Source organism: Patagioenas fasciata, chromosome 3, assembly GCF_037038585.1.
Source record: "Patagioenas fasciata isolate bPatFas1 chromosome 3, bPatFas1.hap1, whole genome shotgun sequence".
Classification (NCBI taxonomy): domain Eukaryota; kingdom Metazoa; phylum Chordata; class Aves; order Columbiformes; family Columbidae; genus Patagioenas; species Patagioenas fasciata.
Window position 1 is genome coordinate 27,517,856 of NC_092522.1, and position 17,430 is coordinate 27,535,285.

Below are 17,430 nucleotides of genomic sequence, written 5' to 3' on the forward strand. Positions count from 1 at the left end.
GCCTGATTCATTGCAGCACTTGTCCTTTTTTATCCTGTATGTAATTACCTTTTATATGCTGTGACAGAGACATTTTGGAAGTATTATCTGGAAAATTTCCTCATCTGCATACGCAGTCTGAGTGCCGTTGTCCTGGAAGTCATCCCCGGGTACACCCGTTGATACAGAGGTACTGCATCCCTAACGGTGCCGATGATACCACTAATGACAGAGTGCTGAGGTTGGATGCAGAAGCTCATCCTCTGGATTACATCAATGATAACGACATTGGGACCACCTGGATTTCGACTGTGTTTGCTAATACTGCAGACCTGGATCATGGTGTTACTATCACAATAGATTTACAAAATGGACAGTATCAGGTAACAGAAATATTACATTTGCTATTTATTAAATCAAAACTAGGAACGTATTTTTGTAGACTTTTCGTTATAATTTTGAGGAAATTCAAACCTTTATGCTTTAAGACATTATCTTCAAGGGGCCAGGAAGAAAACTTCCTCTTCAGCATTAAACAACGCAAAAGGCAACAGAATGCATTATCGTTCTTGTCATTCTCTTTTGATGTGCTTTGGCTGTTGTAACAAGCAGTAATCTAGAACAGATATACCAGAGCAGATATCCTGTGTGAAGACATCCCTTTTAACTCCACTTTTGTAAATTTCAACTTAAATTTTAATTTCTATTAAAACACGAAATGCTTGGTTTGTGCCTTCTGGTAGAAAACTGACTGCAGTCAAATGGAATTTAACATCTCTGTGGCAAGCTGACGTGTCGGAGGGGATTTCTGTTTTGTACATGTTCTGGAGCTGGTAGTTTAGCCTCCTGAGGAATATGGAAGGAGAATACAATAAGCAGATGAGGTTGCTGAAGAGTCCAGATTGCATCTAATGCTTCCACTGTGCTGTTGAAGAGTGTCAGGATGTCTTGGAAGGAGGAACATATCAGTAGTGAGGCTGCATTCACAGTAGGGGCTCTACCAAATTTCTGTGTATTCTTGCTGGTTTATATTCTTTTTTTTTTTTTTTTTTTGTCATTAATGGGGAGAAGGGGAAGAGTTCAAATGTCTATGAAGTTCTAAGACCTGACTTAATTGACACATACACATTTCTGCATAAGCAGTATGCTGGGTGAAGTGCTCTTTAATGCAATACAGGTTATTTGATAAGATTCCAAGCTGAAAATGAAGATTCCAAGCTGAAAATGGAGATTCCAAAAAATAAAAAAATAAAATTAAAAAAAAATTAAAATTACCTGTTAACCAGACAAACAACTCATCCAATATTTGGCAGCAGAAAGCTATGCACTTCATTTTTGCCAAGATAACATTACTGTAACACATCGTGGACTTTGTAGTGCGTTTTCAAATGTTCTTCAAGAAAAAGTGGAGTCCTGATGCAACATTTCAGTTGTTGTGTAGTAATGTCTGAGATATCAAAGACCTTGTTTAAAAAAAAAAGATTATCTTTGTTTTTAACTGGGAATATGTGGACTGAAATATTGTTTCTTTTTCTGTCTCTGAGTAATAAAGCAGTCTATATTGTCACATTGAAAAAAAAGTTTATAGTCTCATTGTTTTACAACTTACCCATTAATATTGGTTTATAAATTTGTTCTCTTGTTGTAGGTATTTTATATTATACTACAGTTCTTTAGCCCACACCCCGAAGCAATAATAATTGAAAGGAAAAAAACAGATGATCTAAACTGGGAAGACTGGCAGTATTTCGCTAAAAATTGCAGCATTTTTGGAATGGCTAACAATGGATCTCTGGAAAGACCAGACTCTGTCAACTGTCTCCAACTTCCTAGGTATGAGTGGGTATTATCTGCATAGTATAGATGTTTTGAACAAGTAACATCCCGACACTAGTTGTTTCTATGTCCTGATGAGATAGAATCTTTTAATTTGGTATACTCATTTATTATGGGCTGCTGAGTATATAAAAGATCCCAAAACTGATCCCCAAAACGTTGTTTATGATTTTTTAATCAGATTTCGGACATTGAGAAATGTGACATAATTGATTCCTCTTTTATTTTTGAGCTAGGCTTCTGAAATTTTACATGCTTGTATATTGGGGGGATTATTGTCAGCAGAATTACAGAACAGTGAGATGAAGAGTGGAAGAAGGTACTGATACAACAGTTTGTTTTAACCTGTCTACTGAATGTGAAAGTGTTCCTGACTATCTCTGAGGGTGCAACTTGTTTTGAAGCTTAGAAGAGAGGCCCAACTTACATTCAAAAGCCAATCATTCAGCCTTACTCTACTAGTCATGCAAAACATTTAAGAAATGAGCTTTTATCTTGAAGCTTTCTAATCTTTCTAAGCAAGAACCAAAATAAAACTGGGAGAGTGAGAAGGATCATAACCTTTTAGAAACCTGTTTCAAGCCTTTTTATTAGACAGCATGTGAAAATTTTAAAATATGTCATGTATACAAACACATTTAATAAGTATAGAAAGCATAATTATATAGTTATTTTATATTATAAATTTACACACACACGTGCATGTATGTATATATATGTATATGTATTTGAATCTATATAATTGTGTACATTCAAATGCACCATCTCTTGTCTGATTTTCGATGCCGGTCAGTATTAGGCTTGTATAGTACCTGGCTGGAAATCAGTCAGAAAATACAGTACCAGGTGCTGCAGGCGTTTTGCTTTTTTTGTTGTTTCACTTTTGCTACCTTCCTAAGACTTTTTAAGCGTCAGCATCTTTGTTCTCCAGGAGCTCAGTATTCTGAAGAGAGGAGTATAAGGTCATCTGAGTTACACCCATTTTCAGCAAAGGGCTTTGAGCTTTATTGCTGATCCTTGGAGCAGAGGGTAGAGGAGAAGGGAAATCTCTGAAGCAAGCCAAACAGTTTTGGATTAATATCTCAAATGAGGCATAATGCCCTTTTCAGCCCAGAAAGGTATATCTCTATATTTTCCAAAAAGAGCTGAGGAGTCAAATATGAACTGGTTCCATAAATGTTTTGTAAGTAGCACTGTTTGTCCGCTTTGATTGTGATGTAAATGATGATAGAAAGTGATAACGAATGATTTTGAGTACAACTGATGTACAGAAAGCTTTGTTTAAAAGATAAGAAATATACCCTGTAATGGTAAGTAGTCTGTGTAGTCAAAGAGAAGTTACTGTTGCAACAATGCTCCAAATTTGTGTCAGCATTGTAACAGAGCTCCCTGCTGAGACTTTCGTAGGATGGGAAGGTGGTTTTATTGTAAAACAAAACCGGTTTCTCGCTCATACCCATATACTTGTAAGTGCCAAGACGTGTCCGAATTGTCTGTCTAGGATTTAGACACCAGTGTGTTTGCATCCTGGGTGGCCTAGCCAGGACTCCTTAGGTTGACCTGGAAGGAAAAAGGGACCTTGGCTTGGAAATCCTTACCATGGCTTGAGAGTTCTTGATTTGGTGACCATATGCTAGTGCTGAATGGAATTTTTTGTGTCCTTTAAGAGATGAAAGTGATTAAGGTTTTTATTTATTTTATCCTGTAGCACCTCTGTAAGTTAAGAGTTGCTCACTGTCCTTTCCCCCCCGCCTAGACCTGAGTCTTGCTTATTCTGAATATTGGCTGACCCTGATTTTAGGATCACCTGGTTTCCTGCGAAGATGCATGTATATGCCCCAACATCTTGAAGAGATGCTTGCCTAGGTGCCATCAGCCTTACAGTCTTTCTGCTGTTCCTTCTGGTGCTTCCATACCAAGATGATGTAGTTCATCTCCCATTCATACCCATCTTATAATTTCCGTTAGAGCTTTATAAGTCATGGAGGAAGAATACTTTATCTAACTTTCTGCAAAGGGGAAGAGAGGATGGTATCCCCCAGAGAAACATGAAGATATATTCCACTGAGATTTTTGTGAAGCACTGACCTGTAAAATTCAAAGATCCTTCATCAAGACAGAGGAGTATGATTCAGCAGACCTAGTCTAACTATGAATCTCATCTTCGAAAAGCTCGGAGATATTTTGAAGTGATGAGAATTACATTTTTTGAATGTTGAATGTCAGGTGTCAGGTGATACTGTGAAATACCTATTTTTTAATGAGCCCATGTAGGTATGCAAATAATCAGGCATTCTTGCCTCTTGCAGAGGGAAGTTCTACTCATAGCTAAACTCTGCCTAGTAAGTATACCAACTTGAGATACAGTTATTACCAAATTGTGCAAATGTGCAGTTTATAGGTACTTGTTTACTCAGCCTTTGCTTGAATTCTCAGGACTGTCCTTCACCTACAGTTTTACTCTTAATTCTGCTGCATTCCAGTAAGTTCTCTAGCACTTCACTCAGGTGGCATGCATTTCTGCCTCTGCTCACTCATCAAATGAGACGATAGAGTCCAGTGACTCTGGAATTCAAAATATAGTTGTTTGTGTATGTTTTTTTATGTGTTTAGCAATTATAAAATTAATGATATGGCCATGTTAATTATCATGTTAGTCATCTGTATGATTTCCTTATGTAGTTCAAGCGTAGTTCATGTTTGTCAAAGACATTGTGTTAAACTTTTTGAAAACTTAGTGCAGATGACACTGTATCAGTCACACTTCATCCATATTTTGAAGTTGCCCTTTAGAGGCTTTGCTTTTAATTGGAATCTTAGAGTCTGGCAAAGAGCATGTCAGTTTGGGAGAAAACACGCATATAGAGGACATTTCCCCTGCTTGAATTCTGATGTTTGGGAATCCACTGACATGAAAATTATCCCCAGAAACCACAAAATACCTATGTACAGTTAAGTGGAGACCCTCTCTGGGAAAAAAAGGCTATTAGGAGATAGAATCTGTAAAATATGTGACATTTGATTTTTATTTATCTTTCTCTCTATTTAAACAGCTTTACACCATATTCTCGTGGTAATCTAACTTTTAGTGTTCTTACCCCGGAACCGAATCACCGACCTGGTTACAATGATTTTTACAATACTCCATCTCTCCAAGAATTTGTAAAAGCTACACAAGTGAGGATTCATCTCCGTGGCCAGTATCATACTAATGAGTCTTGGATAAATTTTAGACATAGATACTATGGAGTTAATGAAGTTACAATCAGCGGAAGGTAGGTGTTATGGAACTCTTCCCTCACCCATCACTGCCTCCAACAATTACAGCTGTGCAAAGTGTATAATGACCTGCCTAAAATTTAATGAAGTTATTCTGCTTTTACATTTATGAATGAGAAGGGAATTTGGTCTGAAGCAGTGCATCAAGTTTGAAATGATTGGTGTGCTGGTTTTTTTGAAACATTTGCTCACGCTAGTTTAAAATTAATTATACTTATTACACAAATCTGTCAAAAGCACTCCTTTCCTTGGAATTACCAATGCCTCTAAGCAAAGGCTTATGATTGAAACCATGGCTTGTGCTTTACTTCAGTAGCTCTTCCAAGTTTCATTATAGATTCTCAGACATGGCAATTTTAACAAGTCTTAATGCAGAGCTCATTCTTCATTTTAGCTGTAGTTTTCCTTCTAAAACTGGGCAGATATCAGTAAAAGTGTTACATTATCTGTGAATGACAGCTTCATTGTATATGATAAGTGTGCTGTCTTGTGAAAGGACTAATTATGCCCTGTAAATACTATGCAAATTTGGCAATGGAGCAGTTTCCAATAAGCATATGGTGCAGATTTTTGTTAATAAGTATTATTCCTGAAGTTATTTTGGTAGTTCTCATTTTGAGAGAAAGAACACCATTAGAGGTCATGTTTACTTTAACATTTTCTATGCTACTAGTATAGTTTGACTATTGATTTAGATATGTTATGATAGTGCTTTTACTAAAGCAGCTACTAACTTGGCGACGATGTTACAGTAAAATAATTTCAGCTGTAGTTTGCAAAGCTATGCAATACCTTCAGAAGAGCAGCCCTTCAGGTGGAGTGGGATGGTTATTGCCTATTAACTAATACTCTATAGAGATTTCGTTTTAGTAAGAAATAGACATTTTAAATGAGATCAAAGTAGGTTAAATAGAAGATTATGCTTGATATGGTTAAGATTTCTTGAAAAACTATAGCTGTGCTGTAAAGCTTAATATTGATGGATAATAACAATTTATTTAATAAACTTTAATATATTAATATAATCTACCGAAATATAGTTTTAATTACATATTATATAAGGTAACCACACCTCTACTACATGCTGGTTTTTATTTTCTTGGAAAGCAATTGTTGATACTTAAAAATATGTTAAGTGGTCTTTTATAGATCACTGCACTCAAGAATATTTTCTTTGGTGCTATTTATTTGTCTTAATAAAGCAGCAGACTTTGTAAGTCACAAAATTGTCTTTGACTGTATTATATATTGTTGGACAGATGTGATTCCACATTTTAGTGTTTTCTTCACTGCTTACTGTTCTTTCAGGTGTAATTGTCATGGCCATGCTGATAATTGCGATGCAGCTATAGAACCATATAGATGCCTGTGCGTCAAGGAAAGCTATACAGAAGGAAATAATGTAAGTATCTCCATTGTCTATCTATATCACCTCATCACCTACATCACAACAGCCTCAAAATTGGAATTTTAGTTCTGGGAAAGAGTGTATGTGTGTTGGTGTTGTCCTGTCTTTTACAGGGAATTTTTCCATATCAGTGTTTGTATTCCTTTTGCCTCCTCCTGCCACCCAAAGCCATTCCACCACAGACCATTAGGAGTGCTTTGCTCAGGGATTTGATTTCTTGTTGGAGGATTATGCCACTTTCAGACATTAGATGCGAACCTGAATTTAGACTGTCAGCATCTGATATACTTGCTGTAACAACTAGCAAATGATCTGTAGAGTGAAAAGGTAATGAAGACACAAAGTTCACAGCAGGTGTGATTCAAGGACTTCAGGGATTTCACTTATTTATTTGTTTGTTTGTTTATTTATTTACTTACCAGTAATTTTAATCTGGTCCTATGGACTGCAGACCCATTCGGTAGATGGAGTGCACTAGCTACAGTCCTTCAAATTTAGTTTCATTTGAAAGGGCACAGTTCTAATGGTCCAAGACAGCTCCATCATGCAAACCAAACCACGGTAAGTGCAGAAAACTTAGATAATTGCTTCAAAACCACATGCCTAATCCAAGGTAAAACACTGTTGTAGATCTACCTCCTGATGCTTGGAACATCTGTAGATACTTGGGACGTCTGTTGATAGCAGTCTCTGTCTTCAGCTAAGAATGAGATCTTTTAATGTGATTATTTCACAAAATATGTCTAACACAGGAAGAGTTAAAACATTTTGGGTTTGATTTTTAAGGACTTTTGCACAGTTAGAAAAATACTGAGACATACCTGTACATATTTATTTGGAAGTTCTTTTCTCGGGGGCCTTATTCATTATTTTCATTATTTTGATCTAATCAGTGATTTGGATAGTGACTTTTTAAAACATTGAAAATTGACCTTTGAACTTATTTATTTAAGGACAGCCTGGAAATTTCTATTTCTCATACTTTTTACAGCCACATATGACATTTGTTTATTTAAAAAAAATCTGTAGTAGCAACATGAATGTTGTAATAAAAGAACAAACTTAATATTATTTCTTAATGCTTTGTGCTTTCAGATAGTCGACGTTAAGTTTCTTGTAATTAATTTAAACGACATATTAAAATCAGATAAATCTAGAAAATACATTATTCTCATTGCTTTGGTCTGCTCTTAATAAAAACGTTTTTCAGTAAAGAGTGATTTTGTGAAGTGCAGTGTGTAGTTGAAACTTATCGAGTTGCAAAATTACAATTTTCCTACTGGTTTTATAATTCTTGGTCGTGGGGAAACCAAAATGTGGACATTTGATATAAGTCATGGTCTTCTGGTGAAATATGTGGAGAAGACCTTAGAATAATGGAATAGATTCTGTCTCTAGGTTAATTATTTATCTCAAAAAAAATGCAAAAAAAAATCCAGGAAAGAAAAAGAAAAGAAGTTGATGTTAATAAAGAATGAGTTATATCAAAGGAATGAATCACACAGTCTCACTGAATGTTAGATTTCCATCATGAGTACATGCTGTATTCTTTGCTACTTTTATACCTCTTGGAAATAGTCTTTCTAAAAATTTAGAAGAGGTTATTGAGTAGCACAGCAGTAGCAAAGGGGAGACAAATCTCACATCAAAAAAGCCTCAAGCAGACCGTGCTTGCTAGAACAGAGCAAAAAGTGTTAACCTGAGTGCATTTGATATTGCACTTACGATTGTGTGAAAGATCTTTGTAAAATTTCATAGGGAATCTAAGTTTTCTAGTCTTTTAAAACGGAAGTATAAGATCTACAGTCTAAATGGGATTTGAACAGAAATTTGAAGATTTTAGATGAGTTAAATTAGAAAAAAAATTGAAACTGACAATGTCCCTTTAATTAGAACACACATTGTGAAATGTTACTTTGCGGGGATTAATTATAAATATTTAATAAGATCTGGAAGTTCACCAAGCACTCTTGCAAGACTTATGCTACCTTGTGAAAACAAACTAAATACATTTTAATGATGTATCTACCTCATCAGATTGTTTCTGTCAATGTTAATGTGTTGTTCTAGTAAGTGTCACATTTTTGATTTGGCATATATGCATTGTAACTATAATTGAAATGCTTGAATTAACTGTATTCATTCAGAGTAGAATAAGGATGTTGTTTAATTATTTCCCTAATTCTTTAACGGCTGTGTCAATATCTACTAAAAATGAAATAAAATAGAAGTAGTAATAAAATAAAATTACTATTTGAAAATGTATCACTGACTACTTTGAGATTTATGAAAGGTTTACATGAAATCAAAACAGCTTAAAGGTTTTGGTTTTTTTTTTGTAACACAAACACTTACAAGAAAAACTAAAATCCATCCTGATTTTCAAGAACCACTGGCATTGATAAAACTGTCTTACAAACGTGCACCAATGTTTCTGAGGTTCCCACCCCAGTGAATTAGGCATTTTTTATTATTATTATTATTATTTTGGATCCAACTAAGCATTTGGTGGTGTTTTTTTTTTTTGTTGTTTTGTTTTGTTTTGTTTTGTTTTGTTTTGTTTTGTTTTGTTTTGTTTTGTTTTGTTTTGTTTTGTTTTGTTTTGTTTTATTTAGTTTTTAACTTCTGTCCTGTGCTAGCAGCGAGTTAAGTCAACACAACTGAGAGGGTATAAGCAGGTTTTTGATTTGGCTTTTGTTTTTGTGTTTGTTTTTTTTTTCTTTTTAGTATCTTGGACCAGAAATCAGAGATCCCTTGACAAGCTCTTAACATATGGCAGAGTATGTCCTTGTCACATTTACACTTAATAACTTAATACAACTAAATTTACCATCTTGAATTTATCTGACATATACATCTGGATAGCTGTTCTGCAGCAAAGCAATACCAGAAACTAAAAATTTGCATAATTCATTACAAATGGAAATCTTAGTTATTTGCATCACTGTGTTATGAAATTTGACATAGCAAATGAATTTTTTTATGAGTTCTGTTTTGTTGAAGAAATATGTTGCTATGAAATTTGTGGTGATGAGGAGGGAATCTTTAAGAAGAACTTGCAGATGTTGATGGGCCAGATTAAGAAAGTTAAGGAAATAAATCCTCACAGAGCTTGTCTCTCATCTAATGAAAAAAATATTCAGCTTCTTCATTTCCAAATTGTTCTGTAAATGTCTTGTGTCCCGCTTTGGCAAATAGCTCTGCCTTTTACAAATGGTAACAAAGGTACCAAGAGTAGTCGAGATTTGGTAACATTTATATGTAAAGACTGATTTTTAGACATGAGTAATAGTATGTTCAAAAACTTTGCACCATGTCACATGAAAACTGGAAAGAAGGCAAACAAAGTCAGCCTTGCCTTACAACCTCAGAACCTCCTTTGAATCAGGCAGAGAGAACTTAATAAAGTAATGGCAAAATGTACAGGAATAATTGTAGACGTAATAGTAGAAACCAGAATTTAAAATCAATAAAGCAACTCTGATAAGTGCTTGAGAGGGTATGAATGGAAGTGGGAGTGTGACTAGATACAGCAAAAAGCTTCAGGTCTTCAGAGTTTTTCGTGCAAATAATTAATTGTCTTAAACATCTGCTGTCTGAAAACTGGATATGGCATTGTTGATTTAACAAGAATTGGATAAATAAGGCTTTTTATATTGTTACAGAAGATTATTTCTAAATCTTAGTTAAAGGTCCAATCTGTGTCATCATGCTGGGTACTGGAATAATGATTCATAGTACCTGATGGGCAGTAAATATTAACTATTATAAGTGATCACTAAATAACAGGCTTCTAGCTTGCAGAAGCAAGCAAGCTAGCAAAAAATGCACTTTTTGGTAAGCTTTGTGCCATAATTTATGTACCCCGAGGACAGGCCTGGGAGGAAACTAGTTATATCAGAATAAAAATAAAGGAAATCAAGGAGGCAGGTGCTTGATGGGAGTTGTAGGAAACCGCAAGCAGAAAGGTACCTAATTCAGTAGTCCTACCTGTCTGAACATTTTACATAACTTTTGACATGTTTGTGGAATTTATGGGTTTGTCCATTAATCCATCCCTGGAAAACTGGTGTAATTTCATAGTTCAAAGATCTAGGCTTTTAAAAGTATTTGTGGAAATACTGAAAGAACTTGTGGCAGTCTCAGATACTTCGTGATTTGTTGCACAGGTGATGACATGCTGAAGGAATTGTGAAGTGGTTGTTATCTCTTACACATTTTGATCTGATGTTTGTAAGTTTTACTGAAGAGGTAGGCAGATGGCAGCTAACATTACGGTTGTCATTGCTGTAATTCAGAAATTAAGAAGGCTGTTCCAGTCTGAAAATTATCTTCAGGAGCTTATCTATTGTGCAGGGTATTTATTTCCTTTAATGTGAAGGAAAACTGAGACACAACTAGGCTGGTGCTTCACTGCTGTTGGAAGTAGCTATTGTACCCCATAGTGCCATGTATATTTATTGAATTTCTATGTTTTTTTTTCACCTATTTCATATAAGTGATTAGCCAATCTGTTTTTACTTCTTTTACCCTACTAAAATGACTATTAAAAATAAAAATCCCATGCAATAGCTTCCTCAGAAGAGTAAGATTAACCCTAGAATACCTAGTAACTGTGGCTACAGCACTCTCTAATGTTACAGGAGAATGGGATTCATAGGCTTATTCCAAATAGACATGGTAGAAAGAGGGAAAAATAAACACAATATTTCTTACAATTCAATATCCTGAGCAAGTCAGAACTTGGGTAAAACAGAACACATGCCGAACTCATCAACTGCAAATCATAGTTTCTTCCTCTCTTTTGTTATATAGAAGCCATACAAGGTTTGAGTCTAAATGAGAGTTAGATGGAGTGAATGCCTGATTTTAAAATATGTTTGAATTTTAATCCTGCAGAATTTAAGTGTGAATTAATTTACTGAGTAGCCTGATTGTCAGAATTAGTGTGGTTGCATATGCTTTGATTTTGTGGGACTTAGTGTGGCTTCAAATAACCTCACCAAAAAAGCATAAATGAAAGAAGAGTTGAGTAGAAATATATCTTATGCTGCCTGATAACATTTGCATCAGTGTCTGAGGTTTCAGTTGTGTCCCATTATTGGCATTCAGAGTGGTAGATCTTATGTCCTTTGCCAGTCAAGTTCTCTATCAGTCAGCTTGCCATTGCAAAGCAGCAGTAGGATCTTTTTTTAGAATGCTGTTTGGCCTATGATATCTGTAAACCATGTGGTATGGCTGTGCTTAGTTTCTAAAATTATGTTGCATCCTTTTAAGGTACATGGAGTGTTATGGTGGAACCCCATAACACACTCCTAATTTCTGTTCTGTCTTCCTTAGTCACTTGGAGTCACTTTGAGTCACTTTTGAGCTTAAAAGCTCTTTTTCAGTCTTTGGGGAGTTCACAAGAGACAGATATGGTTCAAAGCTCTGCTAACATGCAGTCTTGATAGACAGTCAAATGCTATAGTGAGGGTGCTGAGGAAAAAGCCACTGGGAAATTAAGACAACTGTCATCAGAGCAGTGCTAAGCTACACTGGAATAGATATTGCCCAGAAGCCATATTTATTTGGCTAATGAAGCTAAATGGAATGAAAGCACACTGTCCATTTGCGTACAGACTGGGATCTTGTAGGAAGGGAAAAATAGTGTGTGATTAACTATCCTATTATAGTCAACACTTTACAGGGCAGCATAAATAAACATGATTGGGTGATACACATAATGGAGTTTTTCAAAGACAAGGCAGCATTTCAAAATGTCTGAGAAGCTGGCATTCTAATTTTGATATCGCTTCAGCAGATTTTTAAATCTGTGTGCTCTTAATGATGTATGTAGGTTATAGAAGCATATGTATATGTATTGTAGGTGTGTATGTACATGGGTTATTGAAACTGAACTTTGACTAATGAATGTGAGATAGGAACTTCTACTCAGGTTAGGAGAAGTAAAAAAGGAATAAATTCTACATAACAGTAAAAAAAAAGGATGCCACCCAGAGGCAAACTGGGGGATATTTTAAAAGTGTTGGAGTAGAAGGTTCTAGTTGATCATGACTTATTGCAAGTCTTAAAGTATTACCATTGTCTTGTTGACTGTTTCTTCAGAAGCACTGACCTCAACATTCGTAGTGACTGATAAGGGACTTCGGACCTAACAGCTTAGGCTGAAGTCACTGTTGATTTTTCTATAAGTGTACTGAATTCAAATGTTTTGAGAAAGTAAGTTTTTAATAATAATTTTAGTAAAAATATCCTGAATTTGTGTTTGGAAATAATTTTTAAATCATAATTTTAGCCTAATGAATTGGGCCAACATGAGCTAGATATTTTGACCATCTGGCTCCATGTAATGCTTTCTCAGAAAACTGTTTTCACAGAAGGTGAGCGGTTCAGATACTATTTATCAAGAGCACGTTTGTTATTGTCCATAGGGAAAACTATATATTTACCGTGTTTTCTGGAGAGCCAAGATGTGTCTGAGAATACGGACATCTGCATGTTTGTGGGTTTTATGGTTACGGAGAAAGGCTTGCTTTGTCAAGAATTAACATTCTTGAATATTCTAAAACTTTCAACATTTTCAAACTTTTCAACATTTTCAACCTTTTCAACATTTTCAACCTTTTCAGTAACTATGTTTGGGGCAAATGCAGAGTTTATGTTTGAATGAAAGCCTGAGGATTGCCATATGTATATCATAGTGCTACTGAAAGTGGCAGTTGAACACAGCTGGTCTGAAAGGTAAATGCAGTTCTTAACCTAATAAAGATGTGACAGACTCAGCAGGCTGAGGATGAGGTGGGGGTCCAGTGCACATTTTCAATGCATACAGGTGTGACAAGTGCTAGAACAACAGTTGTTTCACAGTCATTATCAGCTTCTGAATGATTACTTGTTTTGCTGTGGCTTTTAAAAAGTTTTGTCAAAGGTTTAAAAACCATAGAACAGGAGACATTGTTCAAAGAGACTTTATGCTATGTAATCAAATGCCATCTTTTTTCTCTTGTTAGTGCCTGTGTGTCATTTAACAATAGGTGCAAGCACAGGTGGGCATGAGTAACTGATCTAAGATTAAATGTGAGATGAAATGATGAATGTTTGCAGTAGCTATGTGGCTGACCATATGCAGATGGAAATTCAGGGCTGGCAGGTTGGTAGCTATTCCTGTACTGTTTGCTTTTCAAGGAGGATGTGTTTCTGTAGACATGCTGCGAGGAGGAAGGTGCCTCAGTGGAATGGTTTGACTGGGAGCTCAGGTTTCTTTCTTGCACTTCCCAAATTGTGCAATTCCTGATTGAACCCTCTGGTCTTACATTGCTGGTGCAGTGTAATGCTGATTTTCCTCAAAGAGACAAAGAACATGATTGGAGAGAGGAAAAGTGGATGTTAACAAGGGAAGGATCACAAAATGGTTGGGGTTGGAAGTGACCTCTGGTTATCCAACCCACTTGCTAAAGCAGGTTCACCCAGAGCAGATCATACAGGAACGTGTCCAGGCGGGTCTTGAATGTCTCCAGAGAAGGAGACTCCACAATCTCTCGCAGCAGCTAGTTCCAGTGCTCTGGCACCCTCAAAGTAAAGAAGTTTCTCCTCATATTCAGATGGAACCTCCTGTGCTTCAGTCTGTGACTGTCGCCCTTCATCCTATCATTGAGCACCACTGAAAAGAGTCTGGTCCCATCCTTTTGACACCCAACTTTGAGATATTTCTAACCAGTGATGAGATCCCCTCTCAGCCTTCTCTTCTCCAGGCTGAACAGACCCAACTCTCTCAGTATTTCCTCATAAGAAAGGTGCTTCAGACCCTTCGTCATCTTCAGGGACTTGAATAGGTTTTAAACTGGGAAACTTGAGTAACAGTTATGGTCAAAGTGCTCCCCTTGGTGTACTTAAACTGGGCTAATCATGGTTAGGCAGTGATTCTTCTGATAAACATAGGCTGGAGTTCAAGGTCTCAAGGGAAACCCTGCTAATTTTCATGCTGACATCTCTTTTTTTCTCTCACTGTTTTGCTTTTTTTTTTGTTGTTGTTTTGTTTTTAACAGATTGCAAAAACGTGCAGTGGCTATTGTTATCTTACCTCTTACTGTTAATTTCATTTATTAAAACTAAATTTCAGCAGATAAATTCATGTGCTTTCATTTTCACTCCCAAGTTGCTTTGTTATGATTTGTGACTGCACCGTGATTCTTGGACTGTCTTAATCTCATGTTTCCTAATTCAGCTTTTCATTTTACCCACACTTCCCCAGCATCAGCTGTGAGTAAAACAGTTTAGAAACTTCAATATAGTTTCCCAATGATCAGCATGTAGCTGATGTAGGCACACTGGGCCTAAATAATTATAGTAGTGCTTGGAATAGGAGACATGAAGAAAGATGAGCACACTTCTGGAACTTAAGAAGAAAGAAGTTGCCCAAATGCTTTACAGATAGTGATTTATTCAGAAACTTTAAAATTATTTCTGAGAGATGGAAATTATAATTGGAATATAATTTGTTTCTTAGATCCAGCAAGGCACCTGTATTTTAGGAATGGACTTCTAGTAATGCAAATTAAATTAAAATGAATTATTCTAAACAAACATCTATCCAGTGCCAACACATACAATTAGTTGAGCCAATTTAATAAAAAACAGTTGAATTGTTCACCATAAAGAGAATGTAACTCTCCAAAATGTTACCCATTCATTAACTTGTAAGAAATCCAATTAGGTTTAATTCTTGATGAACCAGTAGACACAATAAATTTTCTCCTTGAAGTTTTGTAGAGTCTCTTATGAACTGGAGGTTATTTTGACTTCACATTCTTTACAAAGCTCTACTTAGTAACATTGTGAGTTCATTCAGGTAAAAAAGGAGCTTCAGAGGTGCTCCTGGACTACTTAAAAATATTTTTACTGGATTAGATTTAAGCTAATCAAGTACTTGAATATCATTAGCCTTTGTATCTAATAAATTTGAAAAGAATTGAAGAAAACAAGATCATTTGTTTAAGTGTTTATTTAAACAATGTACCTGTTATCCTAGTATTGCATTGGTATAATATTTAAAATACAACTTGACAGAGTTGAATGTGTGTAGAGATTTGTGTTTTTTGTTTAAAATGTCTTTCTTGAAAATTTAATGAGATAAATGCACATTAAGAAGTGTTGATATTTCAGATACTCTGTACAGCATCACATATCTGGCCATAGGGGGCCTTTTGTTTCATTCACAAGGTCAAATGCTAACTGTACAAACTAGCTACTGCAATACTGCAGACTACAATAACAGAAGTTGTTTAAAATAGGTGAATATATCTTCTGTGCCTCAAACACAGTAGGCACCATTTTGCATCTTTAGAGGTTCTACTAAATCTCAATCTCAGGACTTTAGCCTGTGTTGAGCATCTAAATACTTAAAATTTTACTCTTCTGCCCACCTTCCTCATTTCTAATCTGTTGTTAAAGTAACTTAAAAAGATTTTAAAAAATGATTTTGTTATTTCCCTATATGCTTTCTCACTACTTCTCAAAATCCAATATTTGTAATATTGAAGTGGAGGAAAACACATAGACCAGAACACGGATATAGAGAGTATGAAAGTGTTCCTGTAAGGTAAATAAATAGTATTTTCCTTCTATTTTGTTTTTCTTTATTTCAGTGTGATCGCTGTTTGCCATTGTACAATGACAAACCTTTTCGTCCAGGTGACCAAGCTCATGCCTATAACTGCAAACCGTGTCAGTGTTACAGCCATGCAGTAAGCTGCCACTACGACTTAGCAATAGACCCTTTTCCTCAGGAATACTACAGAGGCAGTGGTGGAGTGTGTGATAATTGTCAACACAACACAACCGGTAAGTCATATGAAAGAGAATGGGCTGTTTGTTTTGCAGTTACTTTTTGGCTAAGTCTTGTATCAGTTGAAATTAGTGATGCTCAACGTCTGACATTCCAATAAATTCTCATGTATATGTATTTTTAAAGTATCTGGATAGTGCAGTAGTTACAATTGTGTCAATACTCAAGCTCTAGGAAAATACTGCTAAAATTTGATCCAATCTTGTGCAAAATACATTCCAATAGATAATTAGAATGTATAGTTTCAAAGCTTTTTTCATTACATGTGCTAGACCATTTAAATCCAGTATATAAAATCTTTCCAACTGAACGTGTTTAACAGATAACATATTAAAAATGTTGTCAAATTTTGCTCTAAAGTCAGTTTCTTGCTTATTGAGCAAAGGTTTCTATTCTGTGTAAGAAGCATATTTAAATACTTTTTTTTTTTTTAACAGTTCTTTTCTATTTCAATTTTCTTGGCTTTGTCTAGTAAAGGGAAAAAAAGAAAAGTTTCAGGTTCAACGATAATTTTTCCAAAAAATGTATAGGTATTTGCATGGCACAGCTTTTATGTAAGTGTGGTATTATATAACAGATGGAAGTTTAATGGAGTAAAACATAGTTTGTAACAGGTTCATTGTTTCATATGCTCTGGATCACTAAATTGGCAGGTAGAGATGAAAGGTGCATTAAAATGGACGTCCTGAAAATTATAGAATTCCCTCAAAGGAATAGAGTCTTTAATTTTGAATTATACAGCTAATTTTAATGAATTGGAAGCCATAATGCATAACCTTTCTTTCGTGCAGGAAAGAACTGTGAGCTGTGCAAGGATTTCCATTACAGACAAGCAGGTGCAGATCTTTCAGCCATCGACGTTTGCAAACCTTGTGACTGTTATGCAACAGGCACCAAAAATAAGAGCCTCCTGTGTGATAATGTAAGTAGCATTAACATGGAAAAATGGCAAAACATTAATTAGCTGGGTAGACACCAGTAAGATTTTACAAGGTGTATTTAGATGGTGACTACTTTATAAAAATGCTTGAGTTCAGCCTTTTCAAAGTAATTGACTTACATTGGAGACTGAAAGCAGAGA

The 17,430-nt window shown here is 35.5% G+C and overlaps 1 protein-coding gene across 2 annotated transcripts in view; it reads left to right on the top strand.

The window, feature by feature from the left end:
• Positions 1–17,430, top strand: part of USH2A (usherin) — a 386,355-nt gene that overhangs the window by 37,698 nt on the left and 331,227 nt on the right. For both annotated transcript variants that reach the window (XM_071805984.1, XM_071805985.1), the window contains exons 6-11: positions 68–362; positions 1,628–1,812; positions 4,869–5,090; positions 6,403–6,496; positions 16,150–16,345; positions 17,141–17,271. In XM_071805984.1, the coding sequence (XP_071662085.1) occupies positions 68–362; positions 1,628–1,812; positions 4,869–5,090; positions 6,403–6,496; positions 16,150–16,345; positions 17,141–17,271 (1,123 nt within the window). The remainder of the gene's footprint in view (positions 1–67; positions 363–1,627; positions 1,813–4,868; positions 5,091–6,402; positions 6,497–16,149; positions 16,346–17,140; positions 17,272–17,430) is intronic.